Genomic DNA, 16,149 nt, shown 5'->3' with positions numbered 1-16,149 from the left:
AAACACAATAAACTAAATCAAAGGTACTACGGCCTAAAGGGGGTGTGGCAAGATTTTGTTCATGCACACATCAGTCTAAATAGGGCTTGAGAGGAAATTGTCCACATTTTAATAGATTTAGCTTAAACATACCCAAAATATCAATCTTTTTATATGTATGAGCAGTTAAGAACTTATTAATGACTTACAATATAGTTTTAGATGAAAACCATCAGGTTATAAATAATTTATAAGCTTGAATCCCACCGGATCAAAGGTGTTTGCAGATTCAGAAAGAAATAGGAGGTTCTTTCTGGAAAAAGTAGTAAGCCAGCTTTGAAAAAAGTTATTTAATCAAAGTTAAAACAGACACAATAGATCACCATTGTTCAATATACATTTATTTATTTACTCTTCAACATGCATTTTAAAACAGTCCATTAATCCTGATAAAATTCTGGGGTGGATGCTTTGTAAAGTTAAAAGGCAGAAATATATGCCTTTTAATGTTAAGTGCTAAAATCACAGTTAAAACAGCAGTTAGTTTGGATTAAAAAGCTGCTCTTAAGACATAATTTTCTGTCATGTGCAGCTTTTGTCCCTTTATGAGTTTACAATGTGTGATTTACACCCAGGAACAAGATAAAATATGAAAATGTGTTTTAAAAGTTGTGTTGAAAGCTCTACATTTTGCTAAATATAAATTCCAAAATATATTCTTAAAGGTACACTACAGAAATTGCGTTATTTTATTGTTTTTAATGAACCCAGAATTAGTTCAGACCCCAGACCCCCCCATCTCAATAAAAAAATTATCAAATAATAATAATTTTAAAAAAAATGCATGCTTTAGAAAGAGGTCTGGTCTGGTCTGGGCAGCTTTAGATGTGTGTTACCTGAGGCTGTTCGTATATTTCAGATCTCTCCCCTCACCCCCATCATTCAGTTCATTCTCTCTGAAAGCTCTCCTGTGAATATCTGGTTTTGTATCTGAAAGGGATTTGATTGGCAGGTGGCATGATGCCAAGACCAGCACGGCTGGTGTCCAGCGTCGCCTCCTGCTGGCTGTGTGGCAAGTGCATATCACACATGAGCAGCATCACACACACAAACTGTTTCAGCTCATTCAATGCAAAAAAACGCCCCGGACACTGCGTGGCCCCGGAACCGAATGGCATACGGTAGTACCGGACTTTCTGGCCGGATTTATAAAACTCTGTTTTCTCCTTCCCGTCCTCCACGAATCGGTCAAATTGGAACTGCTACAAAAAAGCAAACACACAAGACATCTCAATAAATCAATAATAAAAAAATAAAAAAATGCATGCTTTAGAAAGAGGTCTGCTATATGGCTCTGGGCAGATTTAGATGTGTGTTACCTGAGGCTGTTCGTATATTTCGGGGTCAAGGTGCGTGGTTTGAGGGTAAAGAGCTATGATGTCCTCTTTCCGCAGGGCGATGGAATATTGGGCATCCAGACGCAAACAAAAATCTTCCTGAACCACACGGATGTTCATCGATACAGAGGAGAGACGCAAACTCTCATTTACTGAACTCTCTGCAGATAGAGAAAAGGCTAAATCAGTGACATACACTTGTATGTTAATGTATGTATTGTCTACTACAAGGGTTTGCAAACTTTTTGATGCCAAGGATCCCCAAATGTGATGGTCCCCTTCAAAGGACCCCCGTCTTAAAATATAAAGGCATTGTCACATATAAAGACCCATTTATACAGAGCGATATTATAAAGACAAATATTTACTTTGCATTAAAGGTTAGTTCATCAAAAAAAAGTAATTTACTCATCCTCATGCCATCCCAGATGTATATGATTTTCTTTCTTCTGCTAAACACAAATGAAGATTTGTAGAAGAATATCTTAGCTCTGTAGATCCTCACAATGCAAGTGAATGGTGATCAAATCTCCAAAAGCTCCAGAAAGGTGATAAAGGCACCATAAAATTAATCCATAAAACTCCAGTGGTTTAATCCATGTCTTCTGAAGCAATCCAGTTGGTGAGAACAGACCAAAATATAACTCCTTTTTCACTGCACATCTTGACAGCAGTCTTCTCGGCGATCATGATTTCAAGCTCGATTACACTTCCAGTGGCCTTATAGTGCACTGTGCGCCCCATGCATCAAGTGCTAGGAAGTGTCATCGAGCTTGAAATCATTATCATGCCTAGAGACGGCAATGACAAGATGTAATGTGAACAAGGAGTTATATTTTGGTCTGTTCTCACCCGAATCCAACTGGATCACTTCAGAAGACATTGATTTAACCAGTGGAGTCTTATAGATTACTTTTATGCTGCTTATCTCCTTTTTGGAGCTTTTGGAGATTTGGTCACCAGTCAGTTGCATTGTGAGGACCTACAGAGCTGAGATATTCTTCTGAAAATCTTCATTTACATAAGGCAGAAGAAAGTAAGTCATAGTGTACATATCTGGAATGGCATGAGAGTGAGTAAATGATGAGAACTTTTGGGTGAACAATCCCTTTGAGTGTATAACAAAAGAGATGTATAGTATAAACTTGAAGAGAAACATTTTCAATTCATATTTGTTTGTATAGTGCTCTTTAGAATGAAACTGTAATAATGTCAAATTAGGTAAATGTTTCCCATTATTTAATTTGTAACCCTTTTTTTGAAAAAAAAAAAAAAAAAACCCTGGTCTACTAAACCAATGCATTTGAGTTCACAGTATTATTGTTTTTGTGATGTGAATCAGGATGTGTGTGTTTTACCCAGGTAAATCATTTGCTCTAGCTGTTCCCGTGTTATCGTGATGTCCTCTTTACAGATTGACTGAATTTTCTCCTCTCCAACCACATCCACAATCTCTACCCGCACTGCAGCAAGGGCTTCTGGACAGGAAAGGAGGTGGTAAAGACACCAGAAAGCTGCTGGGATGGTGTTTCCCACTGATGCCCACAGCATGGCAAAATGATGTGCTATAGACAAAGAGAGACAGAAGCCGAATGTGTGTGTCTCTAAACCACATGATTTATTTTCAATGTGTGCTAATCTGTTATAAGCAACTCTTCCTTTCAGCATATTTTTTAGCTTCCATCCACATTTCAATGGAAGTTGATGTCAGGAAGTTCCAAGTCTTGCTATCAGAGCTCTTACATTGTCTCCTTGTGACATTTAGGTTTCAGAATTCATCGCATGTTTTCATATTCATCTGTGCATTAATCTCAGACAGCTCCAGGGCTTAACATTAACAACCACTCACCCGCCAAATGTGGGTAGAAATCGGCAGTGGCTGGTAACTCTGTCACCCTTACTAGCCACTTTGGCGGGTGGCTTTAGCCAAAGCAAAGTTAACTGTATTCATCTCGCGTCCAGCGTTTTAGAAGCAGTAAATATGCTTCTCATATCTGACATGTGCATCTCAGCTGGGAGAATGAGACGTGGTTTTGTGTGAACCGCCGCAGCACACATCAGCGTACTCCAGAGATTGAACCAGAGCTCTGGGACAGTGCAGAGCGAAACTTGCGTGATTCAGTTGGGCTTCGATATCGCGGCGGCCGATGGAAACCACAAAACTTATGTGACCCATTTAAATTCTACAAAGAATGTTCTAGGAAAAAGCTCTATATGGAGGAAGTCGAACATCTCAAAATGTTAGACAGCCCTGACATTATAAACACCACTGATGAAGTAGAGACAGTATGCCCTGCATCAACATTGATACATTTTTTAAAATACACATCATCCAAACTAAAATCTTTTTACTGCAGTAACACTAACTGGTAACTGGTATAGAGGCATATTTAATTAGGGCGAATCTATAAGACTTAATTATTAATAATTATTCTGTCATCATTCAGTCACCTTTATTTTGATCCAAACCCGACTTTCTTCCATTCATGGAAAAAGGTGCAATGAAAGTAGAGAGTTTAATCAACCTAACATCTACATTTTATTATCCATTTTGTACTCCATGGAATTATTAACTGTGAAAGTTGTAGTTAAAGGTTTCTAAACATGTTTAGACACTTAGTTTTTCAAAACAAATACTATTGTTGATTTTTTAGGAAGACTATCTGTATTCGCCTAACCACAGTAATGTGGAGCCAGCCATGGTCTTACCTATGGCCTCATCGTTACAAATGCCACTGTTAAAAAAATTAAGAAAAATGGTAAACTTTAATAAAGGCAAGTTTATAATGGTTAAAGGGGTTAAAATCTGGACTTCCATAGACCAATGGACATTTATTGAAAATTGTTTCCCTCTGTCATGTCCTACACCAGTTTGCCTTTAGATATTCTAAGAGATTACTTAAATCATTTGGCTTGTGTCCTGCTGAACTCATATAATTCTTGTTCAAATAAAATGTCCAAAACAAATGCATGCAGTTACAGTCTCCAGTTGGTTTCATAACTTTTTGTGGGACAGGAGATTTTGGCTAGTGATTTTGAAATACCACTAGCCACATTGGCCGGTTAGCCAAAAAGTTAATGTTAAGCCCTGGACAGCACACCCATGAATCACCCACAGTCCGTTCACCTTTCAAAAGTCTGATGCATCAATGAGTAAGAGCACATGGGAAATATTATTTTATAAAAAAAATTTGGGTCAAACAAATTAGTGTTGACACGGTTCTGGGTTGATACAACAAGCACTTTTTGGGATAAAATTATTACTGGATTTGTCAAAGTTTGCCAGATTAGTGCCGTTAAAGGGGAATAAAATTTCCCTTGATCTTTCTACATGTAAGAGTTCATTGTACTATAAATACTGTACGTTTCAGAACTCAAAACTTCCTCCTCAATACAAAAAGAGCATTTATATAAACCAAGCTGAAAAAATGGCTTGTTTGAGTTTTCACTACTTTGTGATGACACACAGATGATCAATTCTGGCCAAATTTCTGAAATCATCCGAAAAAAGATCTTGTGTTACACGAGGCGAGGAGTAAAGGAAGGCTTTCTTGAAAAAAAAAACAGCATTTTCTTGTTCCCAGACTTTGCGAATTCGACGAGAGAAATATGATTGATTCAAGGAATGCAAGAAACTTTTACATCAACGGAAGGTCGCTTTTGCAATTCCCGGCCAAATTGAGAATAGATGCTAAGGATGGCCGTAAAACATTCACAATTGAGTAAGTCATCTTGTGGTACTCACGTTGCAGCCACTTGACTGTTTGTGGAAACGGAGCACTTTTTTTTGTGCTGGTTCCGCCTAGCAGCTGGAGTTTATTTTGTAGAGTAACACACCTTCAGGACAGTTTTATGGATGAATCTACATGCTCTTTGTACTTATTCTGCCTATTGGCTGGAGTTTGTTTTATAGATTATCTTTTGTCGTGTAATTTTGTCTTACAAAATTTGTATAGAAATACCGGACTTGAGTAATCCGATGGCAAAGTTGTCGCGGGGGTTCTCGTAGGCGTACATGGACTGTTTGAGTTTAGAGGGTCGGACGCCAGTTGGCGCTGTCGTGCGCGGGGTTAATACTCACTTTTTTCTTTTTTCTGTTTATTTGGTTCTGGGGGATGTTCAGGTTTTGATGGTTCCACTAATGTTGGAATGTGGTCTTTATAATCTTGTTTTTGACACACAATCTATTTTTTCTTATATGTAAAAATATCAAATGTTAATATGAGTGGATTGTCTCTCTCCACATGGAATGTGAATGGGTTGGGGCACCCCATAAAAAGAAGGAAGGTTATTTCTCTTCTTAAGCGTAAGAAATATGATAGTGTTTCTTCAAGAAATGCATCTTTCCCCGCAGGAAGCTGAAAAATTTGGGAGGATATGGGCTGGGCATGTTTTCTTTAGTGCTGGCTCGAGCAGGAGCAGGGGAGTCATTACACTAAGTAAACATCTACAATTCAAATGTCTAAATCAGATTAAAGATAAATTAGGAAGAGTCATTATTGTTTTAGCTAAAAGTCTTATTTTGGCTAATATTTATGCACCTAACATTGATGATCAGGGCTTTTTTTATAGATCTTGAAGGGATGTTGCAAGCCGCTGGCACCCCTCATAATATAATATTGGGAGGAAACTTTAATCTTTTGATGGACTCAGTCCTTGACCATAGTGAAGCAAAAGTGTGCAAGCCCCCAAGAGCAACATTGACGCTTCACAGGATATGTAAAAATCTTGGTCTTACAGATATTTGGAGACTTTTGAACCCATCTGGGAGGGACTATACATTTTTTCATCAGTCCATAAGATTTACTCCAGAATAGATTTTTTATATATATATATATATATATATATATATATATATATATATATATATATATATATATATATATAAGTCCCTCATTTCATCAGTTGCTGATTGCTCAATTGGAAACATTTTAGTCTCAGATCACACCCTGGTATGTTTATAGGTGTTGCCACATATGGAGAAAAGGAAATCATATAGTTGGCGCTTTAATGTATCTCTTTTGCAAAATCCTGAATTCCAACAAATGTTAAAGGCTGAAATCAATGTCTATATGGAGACCAACTGGTCCTCAGTATCCTCTGTGGGCGTGGCTTGGGAGGCACTTAAGGCGGTTCTTAGGGGCCGGATCATACAGTATGCCACATTCACCAAAAAATCCAAAGCACAAGAACTCTTGGAATTGGAAGGGAATATTAAAAGTGCAGAGGCAGAGCTGAAGCATCGAATGTCATCTAATGGCCTCAGAGAATTGACCTGATTGAAATACAGATATAATACCATTTTGTCACAGAAGGTGGAGTTTTGGCTATTCAGGGCAAGACAGTCATACTTTGAGTCAGGGGACAAGGCAGGAAAACTTCTGGCAAGAGAGGTAGCCTTTTTCTACCGTTCCCTCAGTGAAATCTGCTGGTGGTAAAATATTTAACTCGGCCATTGATATTAACAATGCTTTTAAAGAATTCTATCTTGATCTTTATAGTTCCATGTCTTCGTCTATTGAAGAGGATATTAGAAACTTTGTGGAACCATTAGAACTTCCTAAACTGATGACTGAGCAAAAACATTCTCTTGATTCTGAGATAAACTTGGAGGAGCTTAGTGAGGTAATTAAGGCCTTGCCTACAGGCAAGATGGCCAGATGGCTTTGCCGCTGAACTGCTACAGAACTGGCTCCACTTTTGCTAGAAGTTTATACAGAATCATTAAAGAATGGAAAGCTTCCGCCAATCATGACACAAGCCCAGATCAGTCTGATTCTTAAAAAGGACAAATATTCAAGCGAGTGTAAAAGTTAACGTACAATTTCCCTGATCCAGCTAGATGTTAAAATATTGTCAAAAATTTTGGCTAACCAATTATGTTATGACATCTCTTATACATATAGATCAGGTGGGGTTTATTTGGGGCCGTAACTCTTCTGATAACATTAGGCATTTCATTAATGTCATGTGGGCAGTGGCGAATGATCAGACTTCGGTCGCTGCCATCTCGCTTGATGCCGAAAAGACATTTGATATGGTAGAATGGTATTATCTTTTTAGGATTTTGGAAATGTACAGGTTCGAGAATACTTTTATTGGGTGGATAAAGTTACTTTATAGACACCCGGTAGTGGCGGTTCAAACGAATGGATTAATTTCAGATTATTTAACTCTGGATAGGGGCACCTGGCAGGGTTGCCCTCTTTCCCCCTTATTGTTCTGTCTTGCCCTGGAACCATTAGCAGCCGCGATAAGAAAGGAGGATGATTTTACGGGGGTGGTGGCGGGAGCTGTGGCGCATAAGCTTATGCTTTATGCAGATGATATTTTATTATTTGTCTCCAACCCTACTAGATCTATGCCTTGCCTCCACAGAATTATTAAGTCTTTTTCTAAGTTCTCAGGATACAGAATGAATTGGTCTAAATCCGAAGCTTTGGCTCTGACAGCATACTGCCTGGTAATGGCTTTTCAGCCGGGCGCCTTCCAGTGGCCCAAACAGGGCATTAAGTATTTGGGTATTTTATTCCCAGCAAATTTGTGTGATTTAGTTAAGAGTTAATTTTGACCCTTTAATAAAAAGGTTTTCGAGCGATGTGAGCAGGTGGGCTTCATTACATTTATCTATAACTGTGAAGGTTAATGTTATTAAAATGAATTATAGTCCAGAATTCAACTACCTGCTACAATCTCTCCCTATAGATGTCCCCCCCCTCTTATTTCAAGCAATTTGATAGCATAGCGAAATCTTTCATTTGGAATGGTAAACGTTCCAGATTACACTTCAATAAGTTACATAGGCCGATTGACAAAGGTGGGCTAGGCCTACCCAAGATTTTGTTTTATTATTATGCATTCGGTCTCAGATATTTGGCTCATCGGTCGCTTCCACCTGAGAGAGCCCCTCCCTGGTTTTGTATTGAACAGGAAGTTATTGCCCCTATTGCTTTTGCCATTGCAAAGCCTTTCTATCAAACTAATCAGAGAAGATAAGTTACACACCATTATCTTGTGAGGGAGGTTAATATGCTCTGTGACCTATATGTGAGTTGAGTGTTGAGATCCTTTGAAAATATGGTTCAACATTTTGGGAATCCCAGATCTCAATTCTTCAAGTATTTACAGCTGCGCCACCTGCTTTGTACTATTTTTGGAAGTAGCATACACCCCACTAAAGCAGCAGATACTCTGGGAGTGGTGATTACTGCTTTTGGAAAAGGTAATGAGGCATCAGTGTATTACTCCCTGCTAATTCAGAGTCTGGGGGATGGAGCTTCGGCTTCTCTCAAGAGATTATGGGAGAAAGATTTAAACTTGGTATTGGAGGAGGGAGTGTGGGCTAGGATTCTAAAAAACATCCAGTCTACATCTAGAGATGCAAGGGTGTGCCTTATGAAATTTAAGATTTTACATCGATTCTATTGGACTCCCTCTAGATTGTGTAGGCTTGGTCTTAAAGACACACTCACCTGCTGGCGATGCCAATCAGAAGATGAGGACACAACCCATGTTTTTTGGTGGTGTGTTAAGATCCAAGAATTTTGGTTGAGGGTTCAAGAGTTTTATGTGTGACGTATTGGGCACTCAAATTTCATTTTGCCCCAGACTCTGTATTTTAGGCGATGGGGCGGTCATTAATATAGGGGATAAATGCATAAAAAAAATTGGGTCCTAGCCAGTGTTATGATCGGCAGACAGATCATTCTTAGGGGATGGGAGTTGGCTGGAGCGCCCTCATTTCAAGAGAGGTGCACAGAGATGGGCAAGGTAGCACCATTAGAGGAGATGTCATGTAGAAGGCTAGGCTACTTTAATTCATTTAATTAAATAATGGGGCTGCTACTTGACCTTTTTGGAGGACTCTAAGGGAGGGGCAGTGGAGAGAGATGCACAATTTTAAATGTGTGTGATTATTATATATATATATATTTTTTAAATATATACAGTACTGTGCAAAAGTTTTAGGCACGTGTGAAAAATGTTGCTCAGTGAGGATGTCTTCAAAAATAATGACATAAACAGTTTTCATTTACTGCTGAATGTCAAACAAAGTCCAGTAAACATAAAAAAGCTAAATCAATATTCAATGTGACCACCTTTGCCTTTAAAACAGCACCAATTCTCCTAGGTAATCCTGGACACAGTTTTTCTTGGTTGTTGGCAGATAGGATGTACCAAGCTTCTTGGAGAATTGGCCACAGTTCTTCTATCTATTTAGGCTGTCTCAGCTGCTTCTGTCTCTTCATGTAATCTCAGACTGACACTATGTTCAGTGGGGGGCTCTGTGGGGGCAGTGTATCAGTTTCCTATTGATACACTAAAGCTGAAGATATAAATAACCATCTTAAGACAAATGCTTTTGTGAAACATCTTAAGTGCCTAAGACTTTTGCACAATATTTTTTTTTTCTTGTGTGTAACTCAAGTTGTGACCACAGGGATATTTGTTGAGGGTCAGGGTGGGGTTGGTGATTGGGAGGGGGAAAGGGAATAATGGGGGTTATAGCTGATTCTGTGAATATATGTTTTGCTTTTCTGTTTCAAGTGTGTGAATCAATAAAAGTGTTAATCAGAAAAAAACACTATTGAATAAATCACAAAACCATAAGTAACCAATTCCCATTCATATATGTTTCATATGTCATGACTGTTTTATATTTATAGTTTATGGTGCTGCTGTGCTTGAGTGAACAGTTTGATAAATTCGGATACAATGTGTTGGTTGTGCGTTATGTGTAAACCCTGATATTTTGTTTTTGAATTTGTGGAGCTGGTTCGTTTTCTTTCGACTGAGTTCTAAATATACACTGATCAGCCACTACATTAAAACCACTGACAGGTGAAGTGAATAACATCGATTATCTCGTTACAATGGCACCTGTCGAGGGGTGGGATATACAGTATTAAGCAGCAAGTGAACAGTCAGTTCTTGAATTTCATGTGTTGGAAGCAGGAAAAATGGGCAAGTGTAAGGATCTGAGTGACTTTTGACAAGGGCCAAATTGTGATGGCTAGACGACTGGGTCAGAGCATCTCCAAAACGGCAGGTCTTGTGGGGTGTTCCTGGCATGCAGTGGTTAGTACCTACCAAAAGTGGTCCAAGGAAGGACAACCAGTGAACCGCTGACAGGGTCATGGGCACCCAAGGCTCATTGATGCACGTGGTGAGTGAAGGCTAGCCCGTCTGTTCAGAGTGCCTATGCTGACCTCTGTCCACCGCCGAAAGCACCTACAATGGGCATGTGAGCATCAGAACTGGACCATGGAGCAATGGAAGAAGGTGGCCTGGTCTGATGAATCACATTTTCTTTTAGATCATGTGGAAAGCTGGGTGCGTGTGCATTGTTTACCTGGGGAAGAGATTGCAGCAGGATGCACTATAGGAAGAAGGCAGGCCGGCGAAGGCAGTGTGATGCTCTGGGCAATGTTCTGCTGGGAAACCTTGGGTCCTGGCATTCATGTGGATGTTACTTTGACACGTACCACCTACCTAAAGATTGTTGCAGACCACGTACACCCCTTCAATGCAATGGTATTCCCTGATGGCAGTGGCCTCTTTCAGCAGGATAATGCACCCTGCCACACTGCAAAAACTGTTCAGGATGGTTTGAGGAGCTTGACAAAGAGTTCAAAGTGTTGACTTGGCCCCCAAGTTCCCCAGATCTCAATCCGATTGAGCATCTATGGGATGTGCTGGACCAACAAGTCCAATCTATGGAGGCCCCACCTCACAACTTACAGGACTTAAAGGATCTGCTGCTAACGTCTTGGTGCCAGATACCACAGGACACCTTCAGAGGTCTTGTGGAGTCCATGCCTTGATGGGTCAGAGCTGTTTTGGTGGCACGAGGGGGACCTACATGATATAAGGAAGGTGGTTTTAATGTTGTGGCTGATCGTTGTATATGGCTGTATTCAAGGAGCTGCACGATGTTAGCCAATCATAACAGTGGGTGTTTTCAGTGAGACCCTGAGGTCCAGAGACTGGTTGAAAAATTATCATATACAGTATTACTAAATTATGACTGTTTTGCTAAAAACAAATGTACAAATATTATAAGAGAACCTCAGGGGAAATAAAATAAAAAATAGTAATCAAGTGACCTAGATATCCACAAGCACAACTGTATATTCTACCTTCTTTTCTATGTTATATCTGTGAAATAGACTATATTTCTTTTCTAGACTATACTGTACTTATGAGTCTCTCATTATTAAAATGTTGCACCTTTATTTAAATGCTTTTTTCTTCATTGTGGTGTAATCTATCTTGAATAAACCCGCTCCTCAACAGCATGTACACTCAAAAAAAAAATTAGCATAGTTTTGAGCATTTCAGTTTGAATATCTAATTTCCAACTAATTTAATTGAATATTATTTAACAAAAATAAATGAATACAACTTAAATACATTGGTATTTTGAAGTTGAATTCATTTAATTTAGTTAAATATTACTCAGTTCAATTTTATGGAAATGTTTTATGAATTTGAAATGTGTAAATCTTAAAAATCGAACTTACTAACTGTGGCATGGGGGGCGTGGTCATGTGTCGGTCTGTGGGAGAGGGAGAGCGGTAAGACTCATCACCTGGCCCATAATTATCTCTAACACCTGTCTCTCATTATAGTGATGGCGGAGGGAGACCTAAAAATCAAGCCAGAGCATCAGAGAGGAAAGAGACATGTGTCAGAGATAATTATGAGCCAGGTGACGAGCCTTACCGCTCTCCCTCTCCCGCAGACCGACACATGACCACGCCACACTAACCTAAAACCTAATTTAACTTTCATTCCATGTGCAGATATCAAGTTTCATGACTACAGCATTTAGTCTGCTGCTCTAACAATTAAATAATTCATTCACAAAAGATGTTAAGGACGAAAAGTAATTTAGGTAATATCCATTCCACTTTCCATCGTCAGCACTCTACTAAAGCTGTAACACCTTGAAGTAATGTGAATCATGCTATATTGTTTTTGTTGACTTCCCTTGTGCTTTTAATCACAAAGGCATCCACCTAAATAATCTAATGTCTAGGTTTGATATCGATTTTAGCACTTTATGTTGGCTGTCATACTTTTTTACTGACAAAACTTAGAGTTTGGATGAAAAGCCCTGACAAAATGAGCTGTCATCCTTTACAGACTCCTCATTTTGCTGTGGAAGGGGAAACCACAGGAAAGTCTACTCCAACTCACAATTACGCGTATGAGCGGAACAATAGTCACGCATTAACATAATCTACCAAACATTACAGACCATCACTAGACTCGAAAACCACTCTACAGACCACTGAGGGAAGCCTAAGATGCTTTAATTGCATAAACATGGCAAAGCATGAAAAAACCAAAAGCACCATGGGAATAGGAAAATCCCACCTACAGCAAAGTGTTCACCATCAACAATACTCTCCACAGTCACATGGGCCCATCCACCTCTCAGTAGCTTTCTCTCTGAGTGCATTGTTAGATCTTCTAATACAAGGAAGTAATCTGAACCAATGTGATTGTGAGGAGAAGCATTTACTGAGGGGTGTCAGTGTAGCATAAATATTCTAGACCAATGTTGACACCTTCTCAACCTTCTAAATACTTAACCCAAATGGTCTTCCTGACCTGATGATGACTGTGCTACATGCTACATACAGGGACCTCCTGAGAGGAAAACAAGTAAGTGGCATCTGTAGGAACCTCCTGATATAAACCCAGTTAATGGGATCCCACAGAAACCTCCTTAAGATAACATAGCCAATAGATGAGTTTGATAAATCTGTCTTATCTTTACAAACACAGAAGCAATGGTTTTGCATCTTGATGCACAGTCACAACACTGATGCATCTGACAAGACACAATTTAAAATACACATTATCTTTTGGTTTGTGTGGGTGAGCTTGCATGTGGGTGTTTGTGTGAGAGAGTCACCTGCTTTATCCTGGTCTTTAAGTGTATCATATTGCTGAAAAAGGGCCGTTCGGGCCTGTATGAATTCACATGGAGCATTCCATTGTGCCACTCTATGAGGGTAGAAAAATCTTATAAGCTTCTCACGGATCTCTTTGGTTTTCCCCAGCAAGCTGATGGGCACATGGGCCATTAATAAAGGGAAAAAGGCGTCAAATTTCTCAAAGTCCTCTCGCAGCTGATCCAGCTTCAAGTGTGGTGACTGTCCATACAGTGTTTTAAACGTGGCCTCAAACATTACACATTTGCAGAAATCATACAGCTCTGCCTCCTGCCAATCACCATGGGGCTCTGCCCCCTCACTGGACAGAAAAAGCCGTCGCAGGACCTGCTGCAGGTTTCCCATCATGCTGAATGTGAGCGAGTCGAGAGCGGGACCCTGTAGCAGGGTGTAGGTCCTATGAACGCTATCACTCATTCCAGGGAAGTGATCAGTCCTCATTGGTGGGTAACCAAATGCTTTTGATGCAGCACTGTCTGAAAATGTGTGGAAATCCAACTGTTTCCCATGTTTGATCACAGATGGGTACAGAAGAGGGTTCATCACAAATGTTATGTATCTCCCTAAACAGACACACAGGCACAGATGCAGTGCACACATTTAAATCAATACATTTTATAAATAGGTATTTGACATGTCAAGTGGTTACAGCAGTGTTCTGCAGTTTAACATGCTTCATCTAAAACATTTTTTTCTAATTCTTGTTTAACAATAATGCATGCCATTTTATGACCTCATATTAAAGGATTGGCTCAAAACAAACTAAAGTTGTTACTAATTTTCCCTTGAGAACTGCTACAACCAGATCATTAAATGAGTGAGCTGAACTCGAGAACTGGGTCAGTTTTGTGAACCAGATCAGCCGGGTCATTCTTTGAAAAGATCCAACTCAAAAGAACGATTTGTTTGTACAAATCAAACATCTCTACTTCTCTCATTAACTCTTATGCATGTTGTGTGTGGACCCTATCCAACTTGGATATTCGTACTTTTAAATATTAATGTCATACTGAAGGACTAAAGATACCTGCAAAAGCTTCATTATTAAAAATAATAAGAAATTAAAGTTACATTTATAGTAACTTAAACATACACATTCTCTTATACATTTGTATGAATTTTAACCTAAAATCTTGTCCACGTTATTAGTAGACAACTCAAATACTATTTCTATCCAAACAATGTCTTTCATTACCAGAAGTATTTCTTTGCAATTTTACATGAACATGTATTGCACAATATCAGTGTCGGAGTGGAAGAACAAGAGAATTTCTGCAAGTTTAAGTGAGTGTGTGTGTATGTATGTGTGTGGGATGGATACCAGCTATAAGTACAGTGAAAATGTCTCCATGCTCCTGCTGTAGTTTAGTGAGAAACTGTTGAGAGTCTTTTCTGAATTCCAAAGCTTTCCCGAGGAATGGAATCCAGCCTTTGATGAGTGGGGGCTCACCTTCCTTCCTGTTAACACACATAAACAATATATCTGTCCTTTATATCAACATGCTATATTGTACTGCAGATGAGTGATTTGCCTTATTTTTCTTAAAAAAAAAAAAAAAAAAATCCTTTAATGCTTTTCAGCTTGATTTGCTGCTAGTATTCTGTTAATTTGCAAAGTCAGGACTTAATTACTTCAAATACCTTTTAATGACTCTCTGCTCTACTGCTCCTGTCTATTTCCCATGCCCTACTTATTCAGGCTGATCAGAATGGGAGCAGACCTTTGTGACTTACAACTGAGGTTGCAGCCTTGATCCTGGAGAGCTGGTTAATTATGGACCGATCTCAAATCTCCCATTTATGTCAAAAATACTAGAAGAGGTAGTGTCCTCCCAACTATGTTCATTTTTACAGAGAAATAGTATCTGTGAAGAATTCTAGCCAGGGTTTATGCCCCATCATAGTACAGAGACTGCACTTATCAGAGTTACAAATGACTTGCTCTTATTATCTAAATGTGGCTACATTTCACTTCAAGTGCTTTTACATTTCAATGCTGCCTTCGATGCCATAGATCCTGATATTCTCTTAAATAGGCTTGAGAATTATGTTGGCATTTGTGGACAGGCATTAGCTTGGTTTAGGTCCTAGTTATCCAACCACTACCACTTTGTTTGTTTATCACCCACACCTATCATATTGCTTCAGAAGATATGGATTTAACCATTTGAGTCATCTGGATTACTTTTATGCTGACTTTATGTGATTTTTGGAGATTCAATGTTCTGACCACCACATGGACCTACAGAGCTGAAATATTCTTCTACAAATCTTCATTTGTGTTCTGCAGAAGTCAGTCAGTCATACACATCTGGTATGGTATGAGGGTGAGAGAATGGTTAGAGAATTTTCATTTTTGGGTGAACTATTTCTTTAAGACCTCTGCTTTTCTCCTTATACATATATGCTTCCACTGGGAGACATTATCAGGAACCGTGGAATTATGCTGTTACACTGACAATACACAACTTTATATTTCCTGGAATCCTAACGAAATTTCCCAATTTTCCAAGTTAGCAGAGTGTGTCAATGATATAAAAGATTGGATGGCTAGAAATGTCCTACTACTCAATTCTGACAAAACAGAGGTACTAATTATTGGACAAAAACTTCTAAAAAATAAGTCACTACAATATAATTTGACTCTCGATGGATGCACTTTTACATCCCATTCTACAGTCAAGAACTTGGGTTCATTTCGGGGAAGGTCACGTGATGCCATGTGAGGAGCAGACGTGTGAGCGACTAGCTCTGCGCACTTTGCTAGTTTTTAATTATTTTCATGTTTAATCCGGTGAGATTCGATA

At 39.0% G+C, this 16,149-nt stretch overlaps 1 protein-coding gene across 1 annotated transcript in view; it reads right to left on the bottom strand.

Moving 5' to 3' along the window:
• Positions 1 to 370: 370 nt before the first annotated feature.
• Positions 371 to 16,149, bottom strand: part of LOC127442099 (cytochrome P450 7B1-like) — a 28,235-nt gene continuing 12,456 nt past the window's right edge. Inside the window, exons 2-6 of the mRNA XM_051699872.1 lie at positions 14,664 to 14,800; positions 13,303 to 13,905; positions 2,735 to 2,941; positions 1,359 to 1,537; positions 371 to 1,241 (exon numbers count right to left, since the gene is read on the bottom strand). Coding sequence (XP_051555832.1) covers positions 927 to 1,241; positions 1,359 to 1,537; positions 2,735 to 2,941; positions 13,303 to 13,905; positions 14,664 to 14,800 — 1,441 coding nt within the window. The 3' untranslated portion in view covers positions 371 to 926. The remainder of the gene's footprint in view (positions 1,242 to 1,358; positions 1,538 to 2,734; positions 2,942 to 13,302; positions 13,906 to 14,663; positions 14,801 to 16,149) is intronic.

Source organism: Myxocyprinus asiaticus, chromosome 6 (genome assembly GCF_019703515.2).
Source record: "Myxocyprinus asiaticus isolate MX2 ecotype Aquarium Trade chromosome 6, UBuf_Myxa_2, whole genome shotgun sequence".
Classification (NCBI taxonomy): domain Eukaryota; kingdom Metazoa; phylum Chordata; class Actinopteri; order Cypriniformes; family Catostomidae; genus Myxocyprinus; species Myxocyprinus asiaticus.
This window is presented reverse-complemented; position numbering and strand designations above follow the sequence as displayed.